Source organism: Anabrus simplex, chromosome 1, assembly GCF_040414725.1.
Source record: "Anabrus simplex isolate iqAnaSimp1 chromosome 1, ASM4041472v1, whole genome shotgun sequence".
NCBI lineage: Eukaryota > Metazoa > Arthropoda > Insecta > Orthoptera > Tettigoniidae > Anabrus > Anabrus simplex.
In genome coordinates, this window is record NC_090265.1 from 304785345 (window position 1) to 304807648 (window position 22304).

At 38.0% G+C, this 22304-nt stretch overlaps 1 protein-coding gene across 1 annotated transcript in view; it reads right to left on the bottom strand.

Annotated features, from left to right (window-relative positions):
* LOC136864566 (zwei Ig domain protein zig-8) overlaps positions 1–22304 on the bottom strand; it is a 729461-nt gene that overhangs the window by 391103 nt on the left and 316054 nt on the right. The window contains exon 3 of the mRNA XM_068226246.1: positions 5502–5712. Coding sequence (XP_068082347.1) covers positions 5502–5712 — 211 coding nt within the window. The remainder of the gene's footprint in view (positions 1–5501; positions 5713–22304) is intronic.

A 22304-nucleotide genomic window follows, 5' to 3' on the forward strand; every position in this document is an offset into this window, starting at 1 on the left:
TTCAACATGGCTACGGCCGTTGGCGTGTCCATATTCAGAAGGACCAAATTATGATCAGTACGGAATTCTACCAGCCGACTTCCTCTTCCAGTCTTTTGTATCCTACGCATTACCATCTATTCCTTGGCCTACCACTGCATTCCAATCGGCCGTCCTCTTTCTTTAGACTCGGATAACATAAGAATATCAACAGCAAATTTCAGAGTTTGGATTGTGACTCTGTTTTCAAATTTGTCTTTGATTTTCTTTTCTGCTTGTTTTATGTAAACATTGGAAATAAGGTGTGGGGAGGGGACAAAATGCAGCCCTACCTTACTTCTTTCTGAACATCTGCTTCTTTCTCACAGGCCTCGATTCTTATCACGGTAGGCCGATTGTTGTTCAGACAGTAGATAACCCTTCTTTCTCAGTATTTAATCGCAATCACTTAATAACCTCAAGTAGTTTGATCCAGTTAATGTCATCAAATGCCTTTTATGAATTTGAGGATTCCGCGTATGTGGGCTTGTGCTTAATTCATCCTATAAGATTAGACGTAAAGTCAGTATTGCTTTGCGTGTTCCTACATTTCTTCGGAAGCCAAACTGATCTTCTCTAAACTCGGCTTCAACTTGTCTCTACATTATTTCGTTAATAATACGTACTAACATCTTGCGAGCGCAGATACTAAACTAATTGTGCTGTTGCTTTCACCCGTTTTTTAAGTATAGGGATTTAATTTAATTTCGTGTGGCTATTTCTAGCCGAGTGCAGCCCTTGTAAGGCAGACCCTCTGATGAGGGTGGGCGGCATCTGCCGTGTGTCGGTAACTGCGTGTTATTGTGGTGGAGGATGGTGTTATATGTGGTGTGTGAGTTGCAGGAATGTTGGGGACAGCACAAACACCCAGCCCCCGGGCCATTGGAATTAACTAATGAAGGTTAAAATCCCCGACCCGGCCGGGAATCGAACCCGAGACCCTCTGAACCGAAGGCCAGTACGCTGACCATTCAGCCAACGAGTCGGACAGTATAGGGATGACAACATTATTTTAAAAATCGGATGGCACTTATCCTGTACCACACATCTTAGAATATGTAAAATAGTTTCACCATGCTTGTTTCTTCCAAAGCAGTCAGTATTTCTGTGGATGTACTGAACCCATAATTCTACGATGAGAAAATTATATTTTAATTTCAAATATTTATTTCAGCTACAAACTACTTTTTGAGAGCAGCCATGTTTCTATTTCAAGGGTCTGGCTGTCTCGTGGGAACGAGCTCCCCGTGTCTGAGCAAGCTTGCGAGCTCGTGAAATACCGGGACACTTCGGTGGACTTCGAATATTGAACAATTTATCAAATTCAAGGAATTCTTCGTAACGAGAGATTTTGGCGACATAGTAAATCCAGAAATAAAGAATCTAAATTATTCTTAAACCCTACGTGAAGACAGAACCCCCAGGGTAATAATAAATGCAATTAAGCCTAGAGAAGAATTTGTGCCCGGCTCCCGAACTAGCGACACGTGCCAAGGCCGATGGATGAAGAAAACCCGCGAAACGCCCGGGCAGAAATAATTTATTTCGCCTGTTGCGAGTATGTGAAAAATATGAAATTAACACCTAATAAATCGTAATTCTGTCCGAAGTTATGGAACAAATTTCAGGAAAATTGGTCTATTGGATGCGGAATTAGCATATAACACAACCAAGCTTCATGGTGTGAGTAGCGTCATCCCGTAGGGTATAAAAGAAATCTCCCTCCGTCCATTTCACATTCTCTGTCTGGTTGTTGGAGCAGCAAAGCCCGCGTCACTCGTCAGCAGGAAAGTGCGAAAATTTGGTCTCCAAATAACTTATTACATATTCGTGTCTATGGTTCAAATATAATGTTAAAGTGGAAGATGATAGAAATTTTCTGAGCTGCTGCTAATGGGAACATTGAAGGTTTAGATATGTGGGTGAAAAGTAATTGAATTTCTGTCGGTATTCAGTGTGTGTTTGTTAACGAGGAGTCTGGAACTTAGCTGCGGGGTCTGGTTTCTTATCTGTTGGAACATCTGGACCTTTAGTAGGGTGAGAGGAAGCAGAGATCTTGCGAACGCAGTGGACGTGGTGATTTGAGCAGAGTGCTCGTCGCCTGTTAAACGTTTTGAAAGTGCGTTATAAAGTGTTGTGTAATTTAAGTTATATGAGTGAGAAGATGATGGTAAATGTAGCCATGGAATGCTAGACGTGAGGTCTGCTGGCTAGATGCAGCCAGAATCCAGGATGGTGGCTACTATTTCAGGTCTGTGAATATTTTGTATCAATGTTGTAGTTAGATTATTGTTTGTCCCAACAAATTTTCATTGCGTGTGTCGGGTTGATATTTAGTAATGATCAGGCGAAGGTATTATATTTCTGGTCATCGTGTGAAACTATTCAGTGCTGTAAAATTTACGTCAAGAAACTCTAAAATGCGCAGTTTAAAAATTGTGTTAATATTCTTTGAGATATTGTCCCAATTGAGAAAAATTAGGAAGGTGATAACGATAACGTAGTCGTGGCGAATGTCTTAATTTCGAATATAGTTTGAATTCAGAAAATATTTGTCGAAATAATAATATAATTAATAATGTTTACCGCGGAATAACATTTTTCTATGTTAAAAGTGAATTAACAGGTATGTTCTACAAGGTTTGCGGGTGTCTAGAATATTCCAGTGAAATCCGATACAGTTATGTTTTATTCATGGGAAGTAAAATTTTGTGACATCGTGTATGTCGGTGACATTGAAAATCACGGTGTGTTGTTGTATTCTTGAGGTCCGAAAGTTGTAATAACAATAAAATAAAAAGGTATATTTTTATAAAAATTGTTTGTCACGAGAGGATTGAGTTTTGAAAAGTCTTGAAATATAAGAAAATGGATTGAGGGCGAAGAATTTTTATATGTGGAGATAAGAGTTGTAGAGATGTTGAAGGCAGAGGAAGCCTGTATACTTCATATAATACCGCCATGAGAAGGCGATGAGAATGAATTTTTTAGACAGGCTACATTTGCTGATGGAGAAGAATTTTTGAGAAAGGCTGTATATTAAATGTGGGATTTATGTGGCAGGCTGTAGTATATTCCGCTAACAATCCGAAAACTGAGACCTGGAGAAGGTTGGTTCGAGATGATTATAGTGTGAGGCACAGTAAAAAAATTTCAAGTTAAGATCCCATGTGAAAAACGATTTCTGGTGAATATTGTAAATCTTGGTAGTAAAAATCAAGTGACTGGTTACATAAAGTCAGTATAATGAATATTAGAATAATATGACCTCAAGGATAGGAGAGCATTCTGAATACACGGTTGGTGTTGTTTGACTGTAATGACGAGTTTCCAGTCAGTAAAGTTCATAAATTACAAGGCGGTAATTTATCACTAAATCGGAAACCTTGTGGGATGAGATATTGAACGTTATTAAAGCAATATGTTTGGCTGTGTAGATTCATTGGGTTTCGTTTCACTGGATAGTCATGGATATGAATATTTGGAAAATGACGGTAGGCGATTTGAGGGCTTCACCCGAAAATTACAGTGTGGATTTTTGCGGTGGTGATGATTATTGATTTTGACGACATCCAATTAATGTTAGACTTGTTGGAAGTCACTATTATTTTTTCCAAACTTCATTGCGCATGCAGAGATAATGTTTGAGTTGTGGATTGTTCACCACAGGTTATTTATTTTCAATTTCACGTTTAGTAACAAGATAGGGACTTAGTTGCATTTCCCGACTTACGTTCATTCTGTGGCAAGATTTGTTTCGTTGTGTGTTATTAGTTTCGACCAGGTTTACAGCCGAAATATCTAAGAGTGTGTTTGAGGTTACGATTTCGCCTGACATGCTAGAGGAAGCGTATACGACCCAATTTCCGCTCGACAATAGATTTAGGACGTCACATGTTATCCTAGGAGTATACTGATGATGAGACGTCCTAGCTCACGCTCAACGATAGGGTTAGGAAGGTATGTGTACATAGAGCTTAGTGTTAGGGTGTGCAGACGTTAGGTAAGCCCGACGATAGGTCTGGGATGTCAGCTGTACATACTCAAGTCTTAGATTAGATTTTTTTGCGAAGTGACTTGAGCGATGGGAGTGTCTGCAGTAGTGTATGCAATGCGGAGAGTGTTAGCTCAGTAATAATGAGGGTTGTCCAACATTGGGTGCTGAGCTAGCGGTGATTGAATATTTACTGCAGTTCGCCATGCGTGCTTGAGTTTAATGAACTTCAGTATTTTATTTTATTTTACGGACTTAATTGTTTGTCGTTCTGACGCCCGTCTTGCAATCATCTAAGCCTTGGGGGCATTTCTTATGTTGGGGCTTACTGTTGGTGGATATGTAATAGAAGAGTGTGGCAGACATAGCATTTTTCAGGTTTGCAACATTAAGTGTGTTTTGTACAATATCATTCCTATAATAGCTGGTAAGCTTGGTAATTGTAGCATTAGTAAGACCACCTGAACGGCCACCTAACGGTACACCCTTCACTTTCCAAGTTCGTAGCATCTGTCTCAAACCTTTTCCCATTCTCTTAGCAATGTTGTTTACACACATCTCCTTCAGTACTGTTGGTGCCATAGACCACATTTCAAAATTATGTCATGAAAAACGCATAAATGCGTGTGCAGGATAATGTTCGGTGAAAATCGAAGAGATAGGAGCGTTTAAATGGCTGTGCAGCAGGCATTTAAATGTCCCGCTGTGCCTTTAAAAATGGCGGAACGTGGAAAATTATATCGCTAATTTATCCGCAATGGTCAGGGATAGAGCATTATGTGAAAATAGAAAAATCGAAATATTTGATAAAATATGCCTAGAAATCAGTCCCAGTGTCCCTTAAAGTTGCAAGAGGTTGATTATCTAGTTTATACTACTCGTACCAAGAGTATAAACATGGTAGTGTACCCCACCAACAGGGGTCAAACGCTGAAGAAAATGAAGATACTACTTGAATGAACAACCACTAACACTACTGTATATCATAGTGATACTGTCAGATAGATTTCATATATGCGCTAAGTAAATTTGTCTGTTAATAACGATATTTTAAAGCCCTAAAATAAAACAACAACAGAACATTCCCAAGAGAATAAACTTTTAAAAATAATATTATTTTTGTCGTGAAACAAATTTTCTGGTTATCTTTTGTAAAGAAGTCCTTATCTAGTGCCCATGATCATGCTTAGAACGATTATGAATCAGCATTTGTCTCATTTTGACTAATCTACTTTGGTAGCTACTCTTTCAAAAAGCACATGACTACAAGAGAAAAACATGGGAATAGATCTTGATAACATATAAAATATTATAGAACATATAAGAATTTCTGGGATGTAAATCAGTTTAAATTAAAATGTTACTCACAGAAAAGGTACATTAATTTACATATTTACGGGGTAAAGTAATTAAATTATAGTCAAATTTTCGGAATAAATTTGTATCTATAAAGTAACAACAATCTGGATATAATTAAGGAAATACGTACCGACAATGTTCAGGTTGACGAAGTAGCTCCTAACGGGTTGCGTGCTGATCTGACATTCGTAAATCCCCGCGTCGCGTTTCTGCGCCCATTTTATCTGTAGTGTCCATTCCTCGTTGTCCCGATGATGATTTGCTTGGAAGCGCTGATCGCTGGTGTACGTGTAGCCACCCACCGTAAGAATGTGGATATCCCGGTGTCTGATCCAGGAAACCTAAACACAGAGAATAAAGATTCTTATGTATAAGAAAAAAAAACAACATCGTTTCCAAAATAGAGACATATTTTACAGTCACATGAGCACAGAAGAGAAAGGGACACCGAAAACTCTCTATAATTCCTTATTCAAGATATCTTAATCAACCTGGAATGTCTGTGAAGGGAAAATATGTATATTTTATTTCAGTACTGTCTGAGTGTTAAAATAATGTTGAATCAGCCTCCTAAAGTGAAGTGAAAATCTGCCTGATTAGAAAAATCAACGAAGCCGGCCTTCTAGGTCAAGTATTAGGGCTGAGGAATCATCATGCTGATTACGTAATACATCAATATATGCAGTCCTATCGCTGAGAAGCAGTCATCCTGATAAACTTTAGTGTGGCCTTTACAGAGGAAGTTACTCATAGGGCAAATTGAAATAGAAGTTTTACAATAGCTGAAAAAATACCAGCTACTTGTGGTTTGGTTAGGTAGTACTAAAGTTGAAAATGCTTTGCATGCTAATGAACTTGTAAATTATTATGTTTAATGGTGTTGAGGTAACGTGTCTCCCCTGCCAGTTTTCTATTCTCGACTAGTCCAGGGATTTAAATTCTAGACAGGTCTGGAACGGAGTTTGCTCAGCCTCGTGACATAAACTGAGGAGTTGCCTGATACGAGAGACAGCGGACCTGGCAGCCCATCTGGCTGGGTAGCATTCACTTGGTGGTCAAAAGCTCCAACTGGCTTGAAATAAACTTTTAACGTCATAGTGCGACCAAAGAGGTCTATTGTATAAATTTCATTAATTAACTGCATTAATATCTTCCTTTTTTTACATTATGTATTGTTACCAAAACGTATGAACAGAAGTTTTAAACGAAAAGTAATTTCAGAAAAAAATATTTCTGAAATCTGGGTGTCGAATCCCAGCGCCGCAACGGTGTACTGACCACTAATGGTAGAAACGTTTTTTTAACAGATTTGCGTTCAAACCATCGAAGAAGAACTGTGTGATCAGGTACCGGTATCTTACAAACAATGATCATCCTGATGACAAGGACGAGTCTACTACATCTCATCATGAGAACAAGATGCGGCAAGAGATAGATAGATAGATAGATAGATAGATAGATGATTTATTTTGCTTTGCAATATTCGTGGGAGAGCTCATAATAAATAAATAAATAAAATAAATAAATAAATACGTGAACAAATAAATATTACTTACTAGTCTCGCCCGAGGTAGGTTTGTCACTGTGACACATATTTTGGATTTCAACGTATTATTTGAATATTGTTTTTGCCCCTACTTGATTCGGAAGCCGTATAACAGATTTCTCAAGATAGCCACTAAGTGCTTAAAAACGCTGAATAAAATGCCATCTTGCAATTTACTAGTCAGTTTGTATAGTCCTCGCCAATCCACGCAAAAGTTTCCGATCGTGAAAAGGAAAAGGCCAATCACACTGAGGCTACGTAAGTTATATTTTATCAAAATCGTATGGTATTGAAGGCTCGTATATGCCTTCATTCTCTCCCTCAACATCCAGAGGTTGTGTTTTTGAGACTTCAATCCTAATTGTTGGACCAGTAATCTGCCTCGTTTCTATATTGATCAATCACTGTAAAGTCAATATGCTGACCGACAAGGCAGAGGATCTCCATTCAGTTGCTCCAAGAGCGCTATGTAGCATCTCGTGAACATTGTTATGCTGTTAGATTCTAGTCTAAGCATAGCGAGCCTGCCACTTACCCGGAAGCGAAGAGCTCGATTTCTGGCGAGCTAAGGGATTTGTATCTAGAAATTAGGGCTGGTTCGAATTCCACTCAACCTACGTGATTGCAATTGAGGAGCTATCTGACGGTGAGACAGCTGCCTCGGTCTACAGAGCCAAGAATAACGGCCGAGAGGATTTATCACGTTGATAACCTGTCATCTCTTATTCTGCAGGTCTTCGGACTGAGGAGCGGCCCATTGGTAGGCCAAGGTCCGTCAGGACTGTTGTGCCATTTCTTTTGAGATGCCTTCTTCTATGGGCAGCTGCCCAGCACAACATTCTTTACATTCACACCGAGTTATTACTGAGGTTGTAAATTACTTGTAGTAACACATTTCCGAGTCTGAAATACAACAACTTCACTTCCTATCACTGATTACCGGGGTAGTTGACTGTGCGGTTAGGGGCACGCAGCTGTCAGCTTGCAACCGTGAGATAATAGGTTCGCACCCACTGTCGGAAACGCTGAATATAGTTTTCCGCGGTTTCCCATTTTCACACAGGCAAATGCTGGGACTGTCCCTTTATTAAGGCCACGGCCGCTTCCTTCCAATTCCTAGGCCTCTTCTATCCCATGATCGCTATAAGGCCTATCTGTGTCGGTGCGACGTAAAGAAAACAAATAGTAAAAATAAAAATAAAATAAAAAATATACCCCTGATTCAAAAGGCGAATTACAGTTAGGGCAATATAAATTCGTAAGAAAGAAACCGTTACAATTTTTCTAAACAATTTAAACAATCATCTTCATAATCGTCGTCATCTAACAACAATATTAACTTGAGGAACAGTTGATTACGAAGAGTCTGATGAATTTCAGATTTTTAGTTTTTGAATAATTGTGACATACTCTTTTCATCTGAATCTGCATCTGCACTGTAAGTGGGAGCTCACGTTTCTAGTTTTATGTTCAAACTGAGTTTAGACCCAATCATTGAAAAAAGTGCTTTAAAACTCAAACTCGTTCGACCACTAGTAACAAATTGGATATTCTTTTTGTCCTCTATTCGTCAACTCTAAAAACGAAAACTCTTAGAAACATCCTTCAAACGGGTATTTGTGGGTCGGTCTGAACACTGTGTTCTCCACTAATGCCCACCGGTCCACCTCACATCTCATTCTATAGATAGAAAACATGTGCAACCTGAACTTTCACGTCCCCGATTAGGCGAATAAGTCAGAATGGTGACCTATCTTTTACATCTTGTTGAAATTTGCTTATCACAAATCTGGACCAAGAGTCTCTACAGTTAATGTTATACACAACTTCATTACGTTTTTTCACTACTACATAGTTTTCCTACAGTAGTAAGTTACTGTTGGATGGGTAATTTACTTTGTTCATGACCTCATGTCCAATTTCCAGGGATTTCACATTAAACCTAGCATCAGCGATTACCCCACATAAGGTAAAATTATCATTAAGATCCTTAAGATGTTACTACTATTTTCTATTTCATCTCGTAAGCTGAATTAGCATAGCGCATAGGATTATTTGTGAAAATTATGTCATGTTATAATTTCATAATTATATATTTTATCTATGTAGTAGTTACACTAGTTGGATCAAGATCAATATAAATACTGATGCCATCAAATTCGATCAAGTAAAAGAGTTTCGCTATCTTAAGTATGATTAGTGTAGATAACAGGTGTTTGATGGAAGTGGCGGGGAGAGTGACCCCGGCGAAACAAGTACTTATGCCTAAAAAGATATATTTTAATTACACATGAATATAGTCACCAAGCGAGTTGGCCGTGCGGTTAGAGGCATGCAGTTGTAAGCTTGCATTCGGGAGATAGTGGGTTCGAGGCCCACTGTTGGTAGCCCTGAAGATGGCTTTCCGTGGTTTCCGATTTTCACACCAGGAAAATGCTGGGTTTGTACCTTAATTAAGGCCACGACCGTTTCCTTCCCACTCCTAGCACATTGCTATCCCATCGTCGCCATAAGACCTATCTGATTCGGAGTGACGTAAGGCAAATTGTAATATACATGTAGGGAGAGAGAGAGAGAGAGAGAGAGAGGGAGAGAGAGAGAGATTGGGAAATCTTCTGTATAATCGTTTGTATGGAAGTTAAAACTGGAGAAGATCTTTCTTGAAGCAATAGAAATCGGAATACAACAGTACATGGAAAGGAAAATTGGACAAAAAGAAAACTGAATATGTAAGTAGAGTACTAAGGGAAGTGATTAAGAAGGGATAGTAGTAGTTAAAAGGTTAAATACATTGAATTATGAGTAGGCATATGTTACAAATATATTTGAAGGCAAAATGTTAGGTAAAGAAAGAGGAGGTCTGTCTGACATATGTTGTTTGAATTAGTTCATAGACTGGTTTGATGCAGCCCATCATGCCACAATATCCCGTGTTAAACATTTAATTTCTACCTAACTGCTGCATCCTACATCTTCTCTAATCTGCTTGTCATATTCATACCTTGGTCTACTCCTGCCTTTCTTATCACCTACACTTCCCTCAAAAACCAACTACACCCCACTGTCGGCAGCCCTGAAAATGGTTTTCCGTGGTTTCCCATTTTCACACCAGGCAAATGCTGGGGCTGTACCTTAATTAAAGCCACGGCCGCTTCCTTTCCACTCCTAGCCCTTTCCTGTCCTATCCTCGCCGTAAGACCTGTCTGTGTCGGTGCGACGTAAAACAAGTAGCAAAAAAATCCCAACTACCTAGCATATTTATATTATAAATAGAATGGGACACGAAATTTACACAATAATGAAACGATTATCACAGCACACAGAGGAATGGTCGCACGCCTTCAAGACGTAAATGAATGAATGAATGAACTATGTAGTTATAATATACACTTTAATATCAAGTGCATGGTTTCGCACTTACACACTGAATTTTACAATGTAGGCTACTGTTATGCACTCGTTATGATCGTTCAGCAGATAAAGCTGAAATTCCGTCTCTAATAACAATGAAAGGTGAACAGCACTTTATTATAGATAAGTGAAGGATTTCTTTTTCATTTCCATAAAATACTTTGATATAAAGTATCGTAGACATGAGTTTTTCGTGTGAATCGTCGTCATTTTGCGATGGCTTCATGGTGAACGTGACTTCATCATAACGTTGACTGCCTACAGAGGTTCGAAATACCATGTTTGGTCAAGTCGTTGTTCCCTGGCGAGTGCGACTAGAATACAGATCACAAGTGGCGCAGATCCAATCAGCACCCCTTCTGGCCCTCAACCACCAGGCAACTGAAGATATAAAGAAAAAATCTCCTCCACTTCTCATTCCACCATTCCCTTACGAAAGGAAAACTTGCTGCTTACTCTACTTTTCAGTATTCCACACTTGTTCCAAATCGATTTAAGAAAATAAAAAACATGGAAGTCTATTTCTTTCTCCCTGAGCTGGTCACCACAAAAGCGGTCGGAAGCAATGAATTTCAGATAGGTTTACCCACAGAAATAAACAGCTCAGTTTGGAAATCGTAGCAAAAATTGTGTGGTAAACCAGACAAATGACAAATGATGTGGTTGCTTCGCTGTTCTCTTAGAAGGGCAAACAGGTACAATTCAAGTTGCAAGTGGTAACGTGAAGGACACACACATACCAACCCCCCCCCCCCTCATACACACAGCTCGTTCGAGCGTAGCAGTTAATTTCTCTAAAGATGGTTTTTTTCAATATTTTTAATTTGTTTGTATTACAATTAAAATTTTCTTCTGGAATAATCGGAAAATCGGCCAAGTATTGTAAAAAATCAGTCAGAATTTCCGAGGTTAAAATTATAACAATTTTCGACAAAACCTACGACGACTGAGTGCCAGAGGGGAAGTACGAAACCGAAGTAGGGAAGGGATCATTTCAAATACTTAAGGATGTGTACAGGATAACAATATATAGAGCGGGAAATCGAATCAAAATGTTTATTTGTGCTAACATGGTCGAATTTTCTGTTATGTTCAGTGACAAGGAAAGAGTCTCCTTAGACTATAATTATAGCGTTATTGGTTTTCTTCCTCTTTTCTTTCCTGACCTTTTCCTGTTACTTGGGTTCGTTGTTACTTGTTGTGTAGATTTAGCCCAGTTCTACTAACGGATGGCTTTTCTAACGCCAATCCTATCTAGAGAGATGTATTCGCTTTTGAATGTTATTGGTATTAACTATTTGCCTTGTTTACTTGACATAGTTAAGGCTATAAAGCCTTCTTTTATACTAACGAGGGAACACATACATGTGTTACACTCGGATTCGGTTGAAATTTGGTAGGCATATTCGTGGGAGGCAGTAGAATGCTAAGGTGAAAACTGCATGTGCCCAGCGCAAGTTTAAACGCCAAAATTGAACAAATAAATAGTCGTAAAATTAGAAGTGCCGCGGGAGTATCGGGGTGTGGCGGAGACGTAGGGAGGAGCGAAGCAGCGGACGTGAACCAACCGGGCTGCGTCGAGCTGCGCCAGCAGCCAGGCAGCGTATAGTTAGCACGTTCCCCTTAACTTCCCGATCAGATCTGCAAAATGTAAATATGAAAACAGCACATGAAACAAGTGTACAAAGGACGATGTTTGAACAACGATGCCATAAGGTTTGAAAAATTACAACGAGTAACAAGAACTCGGGCGTGAATTCTTCAAAGCTTATTGGCATCGTTGTTCAAACATCGTCCTTTGTATACTTGTTTCATGTGCTGTTTTCATATTTACATTTTGCACATCTGATCGGGAAGTTAAGGGGAACGCACTAAATATACGCTGCCTGGCTGCTGGCGCAACTCGTTACAGCCTGGTTGGTTCACGTCCGCTGCTCCGCTCCTCCCTACCTCTCCGCCACAACCCGATACTCCCGCGGCACTTCCAATTTTACGACTATTTATTTGTTCAATTTTGGCATTTAAACTTGCGCTGGGCACATGCAGTTTTCACCTTATCATTCTACTACCTCCCACAAATATTCCTACCAAATTTCAACCGAATCCGAGTGTAACACATGTATGTGTTCCCTCGTAAGCAAAGGTTAACAGCTACAATAGAAGTTATAAGAAAATAATGTTAATAAAACCATAAGGTAATCGCAACTGTATTAATATTTTATAATAATAGTATAATAATAAAAATTAAAATATTAACAATGATAATTGTAATTATAATTTGAACGATAATAATGGTCACTACTAAATGTGTATTAAATATTTCTTATACTAGTTTCTGAATGACGAGGGCTCCGTAACTCGTTTTGTATGAAGTTTCAGACCTGCGTAGCACCTACCGCGAATACCGTTTGGTAGTGTGCGCTAGGATTGACAGGATGTTCCTGTTGTAGGCGAGGGTGTTTATGTGACGAGTATCTGAGAGCTTGCTAAAACTGGATGATAGGTACTGAGCTGTAGACATAGATACTGTAGAATCTTGTGACCTGTAATTAAGACTGCTCATGAAGTTGTTTTTGAACTTTTTGTAGGCTACTGGCAAACTGTAAGTTTAATTTTGATCAAATAGTGTATATTTTATTTTAGTTACTGCCCATAAACCAGTGGTGTCAAAAATTTACTGCAATCGAAAATATATCCGGAGGCAATAAAAACTTTCACTGTTACAAACTAATTTCTGATTTCCTAACTTAGTGAGTTTGAATTATAAGTCAGATACTTCCAGAATATCTATGCCTAGATCAATATTTTACATATGATTGAAATAATAGTAGTAGGGAAATAACAGTAGTAGTAGGGGTAGGTATATATAATTATATATAATTAAAATACATATAATTAATTCCTTTTAATAAATTTTTAAAATTGTATTGTGTATTACATACACGTTGTGTAATGACACTGTGTATTTATTCGTCTAAAATTCATCTAAATTTCTAAAATTTCTAAAATTCTAAAATTTGACATAAAGCTGGTGATATCCGCAGTACTCCGGAGTTATGATCTGGTGTTGGAAAAAGTGCTCAATGGCTCCTTATCAACCCAGTAGCCCATTTTTCGAGAGCGAATTTCAAAGGTACCCGAGACAAACCCCACTCGGGAACGTCACTGTTAGCAACAGGATTCTAACCTCGAATTAATTATCTGTAATGACATTCCTTGACAGTCGGTTTTCGTAGATTTCGAGTATCAATCTTAGAAATTTGGTGTATCATACACGAAGCATTTATTTTAAAATTCCTTCAAAGCAAAACTCTAGCGTTTATAAAGTCCATATTCCATGTGGAGGTAGGGACAATAACGCGCCCGCGTAGTGTGTGAACACGGATTTCGCCCGGACGGTAGCTTCAGCTGTGAAACTGATCGGAGATACGAGGCGTAATCTGGTATTTGAAGTTTTTTACTACAAGAAATAATGCCGGTGTCAACCTTAGGAAATCCTACTAGGAAAAATGATAAAACGTCGTAAATCGACGGAAATTAATTACCCCAGGATGCGGCACGACATTCCGATTCCACACAAATAACAACATTAGACATTCAGTAAATGCAGCAACTTCGCTTCACAATATCTCGGCGAGTGTTCTATAAGAGGGATGAACTAGGAAATAAAACAGACATTCACGATTCATGTGCATGGTCGACTACGGTCAAGCCATAATAAATATCTGAACTCAATTTTATTACGGCTTTCTGAACATGTCTAAAAGGCAAAACTTGAATCTTGAATTACTGAAGTGGGTTTCTTTCTTGACAAAAATACAGAACGACTCTTTTTATTTGCTCATTACTAGAAAGTTCGTGTACACGATAGTCACGGCAAAATGTCAATAAGACAACAGAGTAAGCAAATTTCTCAGAAAATCTCTCGAAATAACTTTAGATGAAGGCGAAATAAGTGATGTGGTGGTTTATCCGGATTCTGAACATGAGATAATCTCGTCGGATACGGAAAATGATACAGATGGTGAATGTGGTAATGAAGATGCATAAAATATAGTTGTGGTATTTGATCCTCCAGAGTATCTTCACTTTACTGCCCTCCGCCTCTGTCTTTCATTGGGAATGCAGGAACAATTGTTTAACTTAATTTTCGAGAGGACATGGTATTTGTGGACTTGTATGTTGATGATGAAACTAACCTGCGCACAAATTGGGCGAAAAGTGCAGCGCCACAATCCCTCACAAAGCACAGTATTATAACATACCTGAGTTCCAGTGACTGTTTTAGGCTTGATGCTTATCATTGGGATTAATCGGAAACCTTCTGAAGATGCTTTGAACTGCGGACCACATTCTATAATCCCGTGTATTTCATACAGTAAAATATGTGGGCTAGTACTGTAATGGGACAGTTTATTGTTGAGAGTGAACTTGTTAAATAATGCGAACGACAGCATTAATTACATACTCCTACGGACATAAAACTTGGTACGCCTCTCGATTAAGCAGTTAAGCACAGTCAATATTGGTACGTATTTGAAACGCTCCTTTTTAACAATTTCCGTTCTTAATTAAATGTTTCATGTTTGGGAAAGTCGGCAGAACTTTATTTTTTCTACCAATATATTTTCGTTCCAAATACAGCCTATATACACAAATAGCACAACCACAATCAAAACAACATTCTTGGCCTGAAAATGGAAGTCAATACAAAATAAACCATAATGGGTAATGAGACGAATATGTGAACGACAGAAGAAAACCGTGATCAGACGCCCATTTTAATTTATACTAAAACTGCAAATTAGTTTATTTAGTAATTTATATCCTTGAGGTATCGATATAAGATAACGTAACAATCCTTGTAATAAATGCTTCCATATAGTTGATGGAGCTCACGGTGGACTACATGACCAACAATTATGAATCCTATTTCATATCTGGGGGACAATAATGTGCAGAGATCATTTTTATATCCCTTATTTTCACATATTTAGTCTTAATATTGCATCTCAGAAATTTTCTTTTCACAATACTTTTGAATCTTGCAATTTCCCTGCTCTTTTATATAAACAGTGAAACCTCTTCAGTAATTTCTGCAAGGAACTAGGAAAGAGAACATGTTAAAGGAGGAAAGCTGCCACCTGGGCGAGTGCCCTGAATGCAGATCAGTGGTGGATTGATTGATTGGTTGATTGGTTGGTTGATTGATTGATTGATTGATTGATTGATTGATTGATTGATTGATTGATTGATTGATTGATTGAGATATGTACGCAAAAGTAATCGATCCTTCATGCTTACGGAGTTTTCAATTCGTTGTGGTAAACATGTACTTGAATTTGCAGGAAAGACGTGTCAAAAGGTCGAGAAATGTAAAAATGGATACTACATTTTAAAGAGACTGCAAAATACAAAATAATTGAATAGTAGAGTAATTTCTAGGAGGAAAAGTGGCCATTCTATCCCACTAAACGTGGAGGTTATGGCTAGCGGAAGTGTTTAACTTACACTCTTCTAAGGGTTTTTATACAAATAGTGTTTTTTTTTAAGTCCTTGACAAGAAAGGTCCGCAGTTTCAATTTAAAACTCTTTCCCGTTTTCTGATGAACAGGGTAATAGAAACCATCCGAGAATCGCAACTAATGAAATTAGAAGTTTCCACATTCACACTGTCGTGAAATGGGATCGTGACGCGTGCGCTTGTTTACATAAGAGAGCGAACGGACCAAATGAGGTTCGAACCGTGACCTTCAGAGTAAGAATCCAATCTGTCTTCAGGTACCGTAGTGAAAAGGGTAATAACTGTGAAATGAATCAAAGAATATTTGTTTGAGAATAACTACCGAGCATTATGAAAAATCATAGTATTCAAAGCAAAAATAAATAACATCTTATTTAGTGGAATTGAGAATCATTCAACAGTGTCAGGCAAGGACGTTACGTTACTTTGTAATATAATAAAATCTCGTACGCAGTAAGACTTGGGACTCGAAGTAGGTAGACTTGCACACAGAAAATCGCGCAGAAAAAAGCAGTATAATTTAGAAGATGATGACGAAGTTCGAGTGATTTTTCTATAAAAGTGCATGCACGTGAACGTTTCGAAATAGACGGGAAACACAGAAACGAATGGTGGCTCTTTCGTAAGTGTGGCGCACCAAGTTAGTGCAACAACCTTGGCGACATTCTGGAAGCCCGGAAAACAGTATAACGAGGATGTAGGACGGTACGAACATTTTTCCTGCTCAGAGCGTTAACGGGAGAATGTCGAGTATACTGTATGTTACTTTTATCTTTTACCTGCTTATAAGAAGAGTGCCCAGGTTCTAATCTGAACAAAGTAATTTGTCCACGTTCCTGAGAGAAACAGAGTGTCAAGTTCATCTAGTGGATGATAACCGAAATCTCGATTCTCCAGAAAATTCGTATGCCAAGTCAAAACTACGCTAGACGACCTGTTGAAGGAAGATCAGCGACCATCTGACAACGGATAATAATAATAATAATAATGATAATAATAATAATAATAATAATAATAATAATAATAATATTAATAATAATAATAATATGGCTTATGATTGAGATAGCTAGAAATGAAATTCAGGAAACTCAATCATCAAAAGTTACCAGTGTTTCGCGCAGAGTGCAGCATGGGCTCATCAGTTGGATACCGCACCTTTTCCAAGACATTATTATTATTATTATTATTATTATTATTATTATTATTATTATTATTATTATTATTATTATTATTATTATTATAGCTTTACTTTCCAATAAGTACTGTTACGATTTTCGGAGACGCCAAATTGTCAGAATTTTGTCCCGCAAGACTTTCTTAACGTGCCAATTAATCTGTCGACAAGAGGCTGACGTATTTGAGCATATTCAAATACCGGACTGAGCCGAGATCAAACACGCTATTAAGAATATGTTTGTTATTATATAAGTAGAAGTTGTGTTTTAATCTGAGTTGCTTTCTGACTATAACCTGTAACATGACGTATCTATACGCTTCCAAGACTCCAGCCTGAATTATAAACCAGGATACGACAATATGAAAATAAAATGCCTACTTATCGGGAATGCAAAATAGATATCTCTTGAATACCAGAGAAATTCTCCAACGCTGTACCGATGAAGCAAATTCTTCCAGGCCACAAATTCACGCAGTCCAAATGATAAGAATGCTCCCTTAATACTGCTTTCAGAAAGGAAGGGGAATGAACAAGGGGAGTGTGTATGTGAAAATCTTCAAAAGGCAGAAGTATTCAGTCAGCAGTATGCAAAGATTCTTGGTTACAAGGATAATGTTCAGATAGAGGAGGTGAATAATGCTAAAGAAGTATTAAAATTTACATGTGATAACAATAACATTAAGATACAAAATTTGAAAACTATAAAATCAGCTGGATTTGAAATGATTTCTGGGGATATACTATAGACAATGGGTTGGGATATAGCACAATATCTGAAGTACTTATTTGATTATTGTTTGCATGAAGGAGCTATACCAGATGAATGGAGAATTGCTATAGTAGCCCTTGTGTATAAAGGAAAGGGTGATATGAATGAAGCTGAAAATTACAGGCCAGTCAGCTTGACATACATGGCATGTAAGCTTTGAGAAAGCATTCTTTCTGATTATATTAGATATGTTTCGAAATTAATGACTGGTTCTATAGAAGGCAGTTCGGGCTTAGTAAAGGTTATTCCACTGAAGCTCAACTTGTAGGATTCCAGCAAGATATCTTGGATTCAAGAGGTCAAATGGACTGTATCGCGATTGACCTGTCCAAAGCATTTCATAGGGTGGGTCAATATGTGAGACTGCTGGCAAAAATGAGTGCAATTGGACTGGACAAAAGAGTGACTGACCCTCTAATAATTAACAGGGGAATTCCTCAAGGCAGTGTTGTTGGACCTTTATGTTTATAAATGATAGGAGTAAAGAAGTGGAGACAGAGATAAGGCTTTTTGCAGATAATGTTATTCTGTATAGAGTAATAAATAAGTTAGAGAATTATGAGCAACTGCAAAATGACCTCGATAATATTGTGAGACTGAAAGCAGGAAATTGTATGTTGATAAATGGGGTTAAAAGTCAGGTTGTGAGTTTCGCAAATAGGAAAAGTCCTCTCAGTTTTAATGACTGCGTTGATGGGGTGAAATTCCTTATGGGGATCACTGTAAGTACCTAGGTGTTAATGTAAGGAAAGATCTTCATTGGAGTAATCATATAAATGGGATTGTAAATAAAGGGTACAGATCTCTGCACCTGGTTTTGATGTTGTTTAGGGGTTGTAGTATGGCTGTAATGTTTCGTGACCTATGTTAAAAAAGTAGCTTTTTAGAATTAATTGTTTCCATTTTCAGCTCAGATTTCATCCGTTCTTGTAATTTCAACAGACTTAAACAGTAATATATATTTTTTGTTCACCAAAATGTAAAACTATAACTAATTTTCAAAAGTAGTGACCTTTGCAGACTTTTTCCTCTCATTTATGACTTTCTAATGTTTACTCAGTCAGCTGTCAGAATAAGCCTGACATGAATTTTCTCAATCAGAGAATATTATCTTAGGTTAAGGTCAGGTCAATTGCGTGGCTCTTATATTGTTAACCTCTTGCTCCACAGTAGATTTGGAGTTTTCACCTCCACCTCCAACTTCACTCATTATACCAGAAAACTTTTAGACATTTCATGTACGCCTTATTCGAACGTCCATTTTTTTCATGTGATCCAAGTGCTCATTTTGTTTCGGGGTCTGAATGTTTATAACCAATACCGTACCTGGTACCTGTCGTTAAAAATACAAACTTCTTCTTTGATAGGTAATTAGTATTTATCACTGAAGGAACTAAATGTTTACAGTGTTTACATTGAGAAACATGTTAAATAATAATTTCTCACAGTGAGGTTTTCGAAATCTCATAATGGTCCGACCTCAACGATGTTGAAGAGGAGCAGCAAACTAATATGTCACATAAGGGTTGTGAAAGACAGCGTCCGCTTTCATCACGGGAGGATGTAAATAACTGGAACTTCCGCATGTAGTATGGAGAAATTGTGCCAGATGAACCTTACCACATACGTCAATGAACAACTGAAAGATATATTGTATAGCAAGTGCAGGGACAGAAATTCTTCTATTAGATCTGGTGAAGCATTGAACCATTTCTAATATATTTTGTTTTAAGACAATGTACTGATGAGCGATTTTCAGACTATAAATTTCACTGAAATAAAATACACTTCCCCTGTTTGATTTCTCACTAAGGCAGCAGAAGGACAATTCTAAAATTTTAAACAAGCAGAATGTTAATTTTATGATCGTAAAGCAAAGACACTTCTACGTTGGGGATTGAGCAAAACGAAAGGTTGAGAAGTGAAAGCTTCCATTATCCATAGTCTAGGCACTAAGTAGTTACTTCCGTACCCAGTTGTTATTGTCTGTATTATACAACCTAATTTTAGTTTGTGTTCTGTGCTCAAATAAACCATTAGGTCATGTAAACTGGCGAGATAGGTTGGTAATGAAATGCCTAACAGCCCAGCCTTCTCCAGTGTCAACCTCCTATCCCTACTTGCATGCTTCTAGCAGCATAATTGACGAGATACTTACAATTCCCCAAAATGTGAGTAAAGGGTAACACTCAGCTCTGTTCTAGAAATTCGAGACTCTAATCATATCACACTGGATAAGCCCGACCTCTGCTTATTAATTCCAATTATCGAAAATGTCATTAAGTGAAGCTATTTATGAGACACTTATTACTGTACACGTAGTGCAACGTCGCTCATTGTTTCATATTTATTTGTATGGTTTTATTTCAAGCCAGTCACAGAGTGAAGCAGCGAGTTCTGAGTGGTATTATAAGGTAAATGTAGAAACTATAGGAAGGGAAAAATACTACTGCAGTTTTCGGGTTGGGCCAGATATTCTGCACGCAATTGTAGGTCTTCCTCTCCAGAAACTATAATTCTACAGTGTTTATGTAGTTTATTAAGTTTAGATATTTTTGTTATAAGTGACGCATTGTCATACGAGTGTTATTTCTGTTCATTTGATTAGATAATTTGTTATTAACATAGAATGAACTAGAAGATAGGCAAAGGTTGGTTTAAAAACACTGGACAGCATGATTGTTTACAACAAATCCGAATAATGACTGAAGTGCAGTTTTTGTGTTGAATTCAAGCAGTTAATCAGAATGGGTCTATCAGGCATAACTTTTTGTGGCAATCACTTTTGTATAATATACTTCTATACATTAGGCTCTCTTTGTTATAATTTATGCAAGTTATACAAAGCGGGATGTTTTGGTTAAATGTGGGAAATTTTTCTCACATATTGAAAATTTTATACAGAATTGGTTGGCAACACTATACAGGCTTAAGTTTGTCAGAAAAGTTGTAATGTTTGTGTTCATCTAATTTCTGTTTCTGGTTAACTAAAGAGGAATCATATCTAAAACAAAATATACAGTTGACTATCTCAATATATCATCTGTTTGTGAATTATCAGTAAAAACCCACAGTGTTCAAGTAGCCAAGACATTTCCATGAACCGAGCGAGATAGTCGGGTGGTTTGGGTCATGTAGCTGTGAGCTTATAATAGGCAGATGTTGGATTTGAATCCCACCGTCGGCAACCATCAAGATGGTTTTCCGTGGTTTTCCATTTTCGCACAAGGCAAGCGCTGGGGCTGTACCGTAATTACGGCCACGGCCGTTATCTTCCCACGGGGCGAGTCGGCCGTGCGGTTAAGAGCGCGCAGCTGTGAGCTCGCATCCGGGAGATAGTGGGTTCGAACCCCACTGTTGGCAGCCCTGAAGGTGGTTTTCCGTGGCTTCCCATTTTCACACCAGGCAAATGCTGGGGCTGTACCTTAATTAAGGTCACGGCCGCTTTCATCCAACTCCTAGGCCTTTCCTATCCCATCGTCTCCTATCTGTGTCAGTGCGACGTAAAGCAAATAGAAAAAAAGTTATCTTCCCAGTCCTAGCACTTTTCCATCCTTGCGTCACCGTATGTCATCGATGTGGTAGTGTGACGTTAAGCCACTAGATAAAAAAAACCTTTAAGACTAGTTTGGTCATGAATGAATGACCAGTCCGATATAAGAATGTCAGAAATTTCATCCTATCAGATCTGCCTATCGCCACAATGTTTTCGTTTCTTTATCGCTTTAATTGTATCGCACCTACACGCACTTGCTATTATGTAAATGCACCAGAACAGTACATTGAAACATCTTATATGGCCGAAAAGCTATCATCAATAATACATTTGACCGTATAGCGCACAAAGAAGACAGACAACGTCACTGGCCGATAGTAGACATACTGACAGGTTGTGGTCCAAGGAGAATAAACGGAAAAATAAAACAGGATATTTCCATACTGAGCGTTTTGTTCTCTGAATAGATTACAACCAGATCACGACATAAGTAAATACAGTTCGTATTTGATTTGTTTTATACTAATTCATTTCTATTATTATTAAACTACCCATTTAATTTTTATCTGTTTGTTAAACAGTCAAAAATAAACTCGAGCTCCAGATTCTGACGACATAAATTTTGTTGCTGTCGTTATATTATTCCTTCATTTTGGTCGTTATTGTACCCTACCCGTGGACTTCAGAGGACTCTTGTTAGCACGTGACGGTATAAAGTTTGCGTGGATTAGGCAGTAGCACTTCCCTTTCTTTAGCCGATATCCATTTTTCGAAGGGTACTACTCCACCAATTTTCTCTTCTAATGATACTCAAAATAAGTTAATTATCTACCTGCACTTCCCCTTAAAATAATTACCTAACCATTACCACCGCGTTACTGCTTAGTAACTTAATTGCTTCTTCCTAATTACGGCAGCTGTAGTTCGAATTTTGGCCAAAGCAAGCGAAAGTATGAAGGCCTATTTAGTTAGGATTACATATAAAAGCGAAGGTCCCATGGTTTATAACA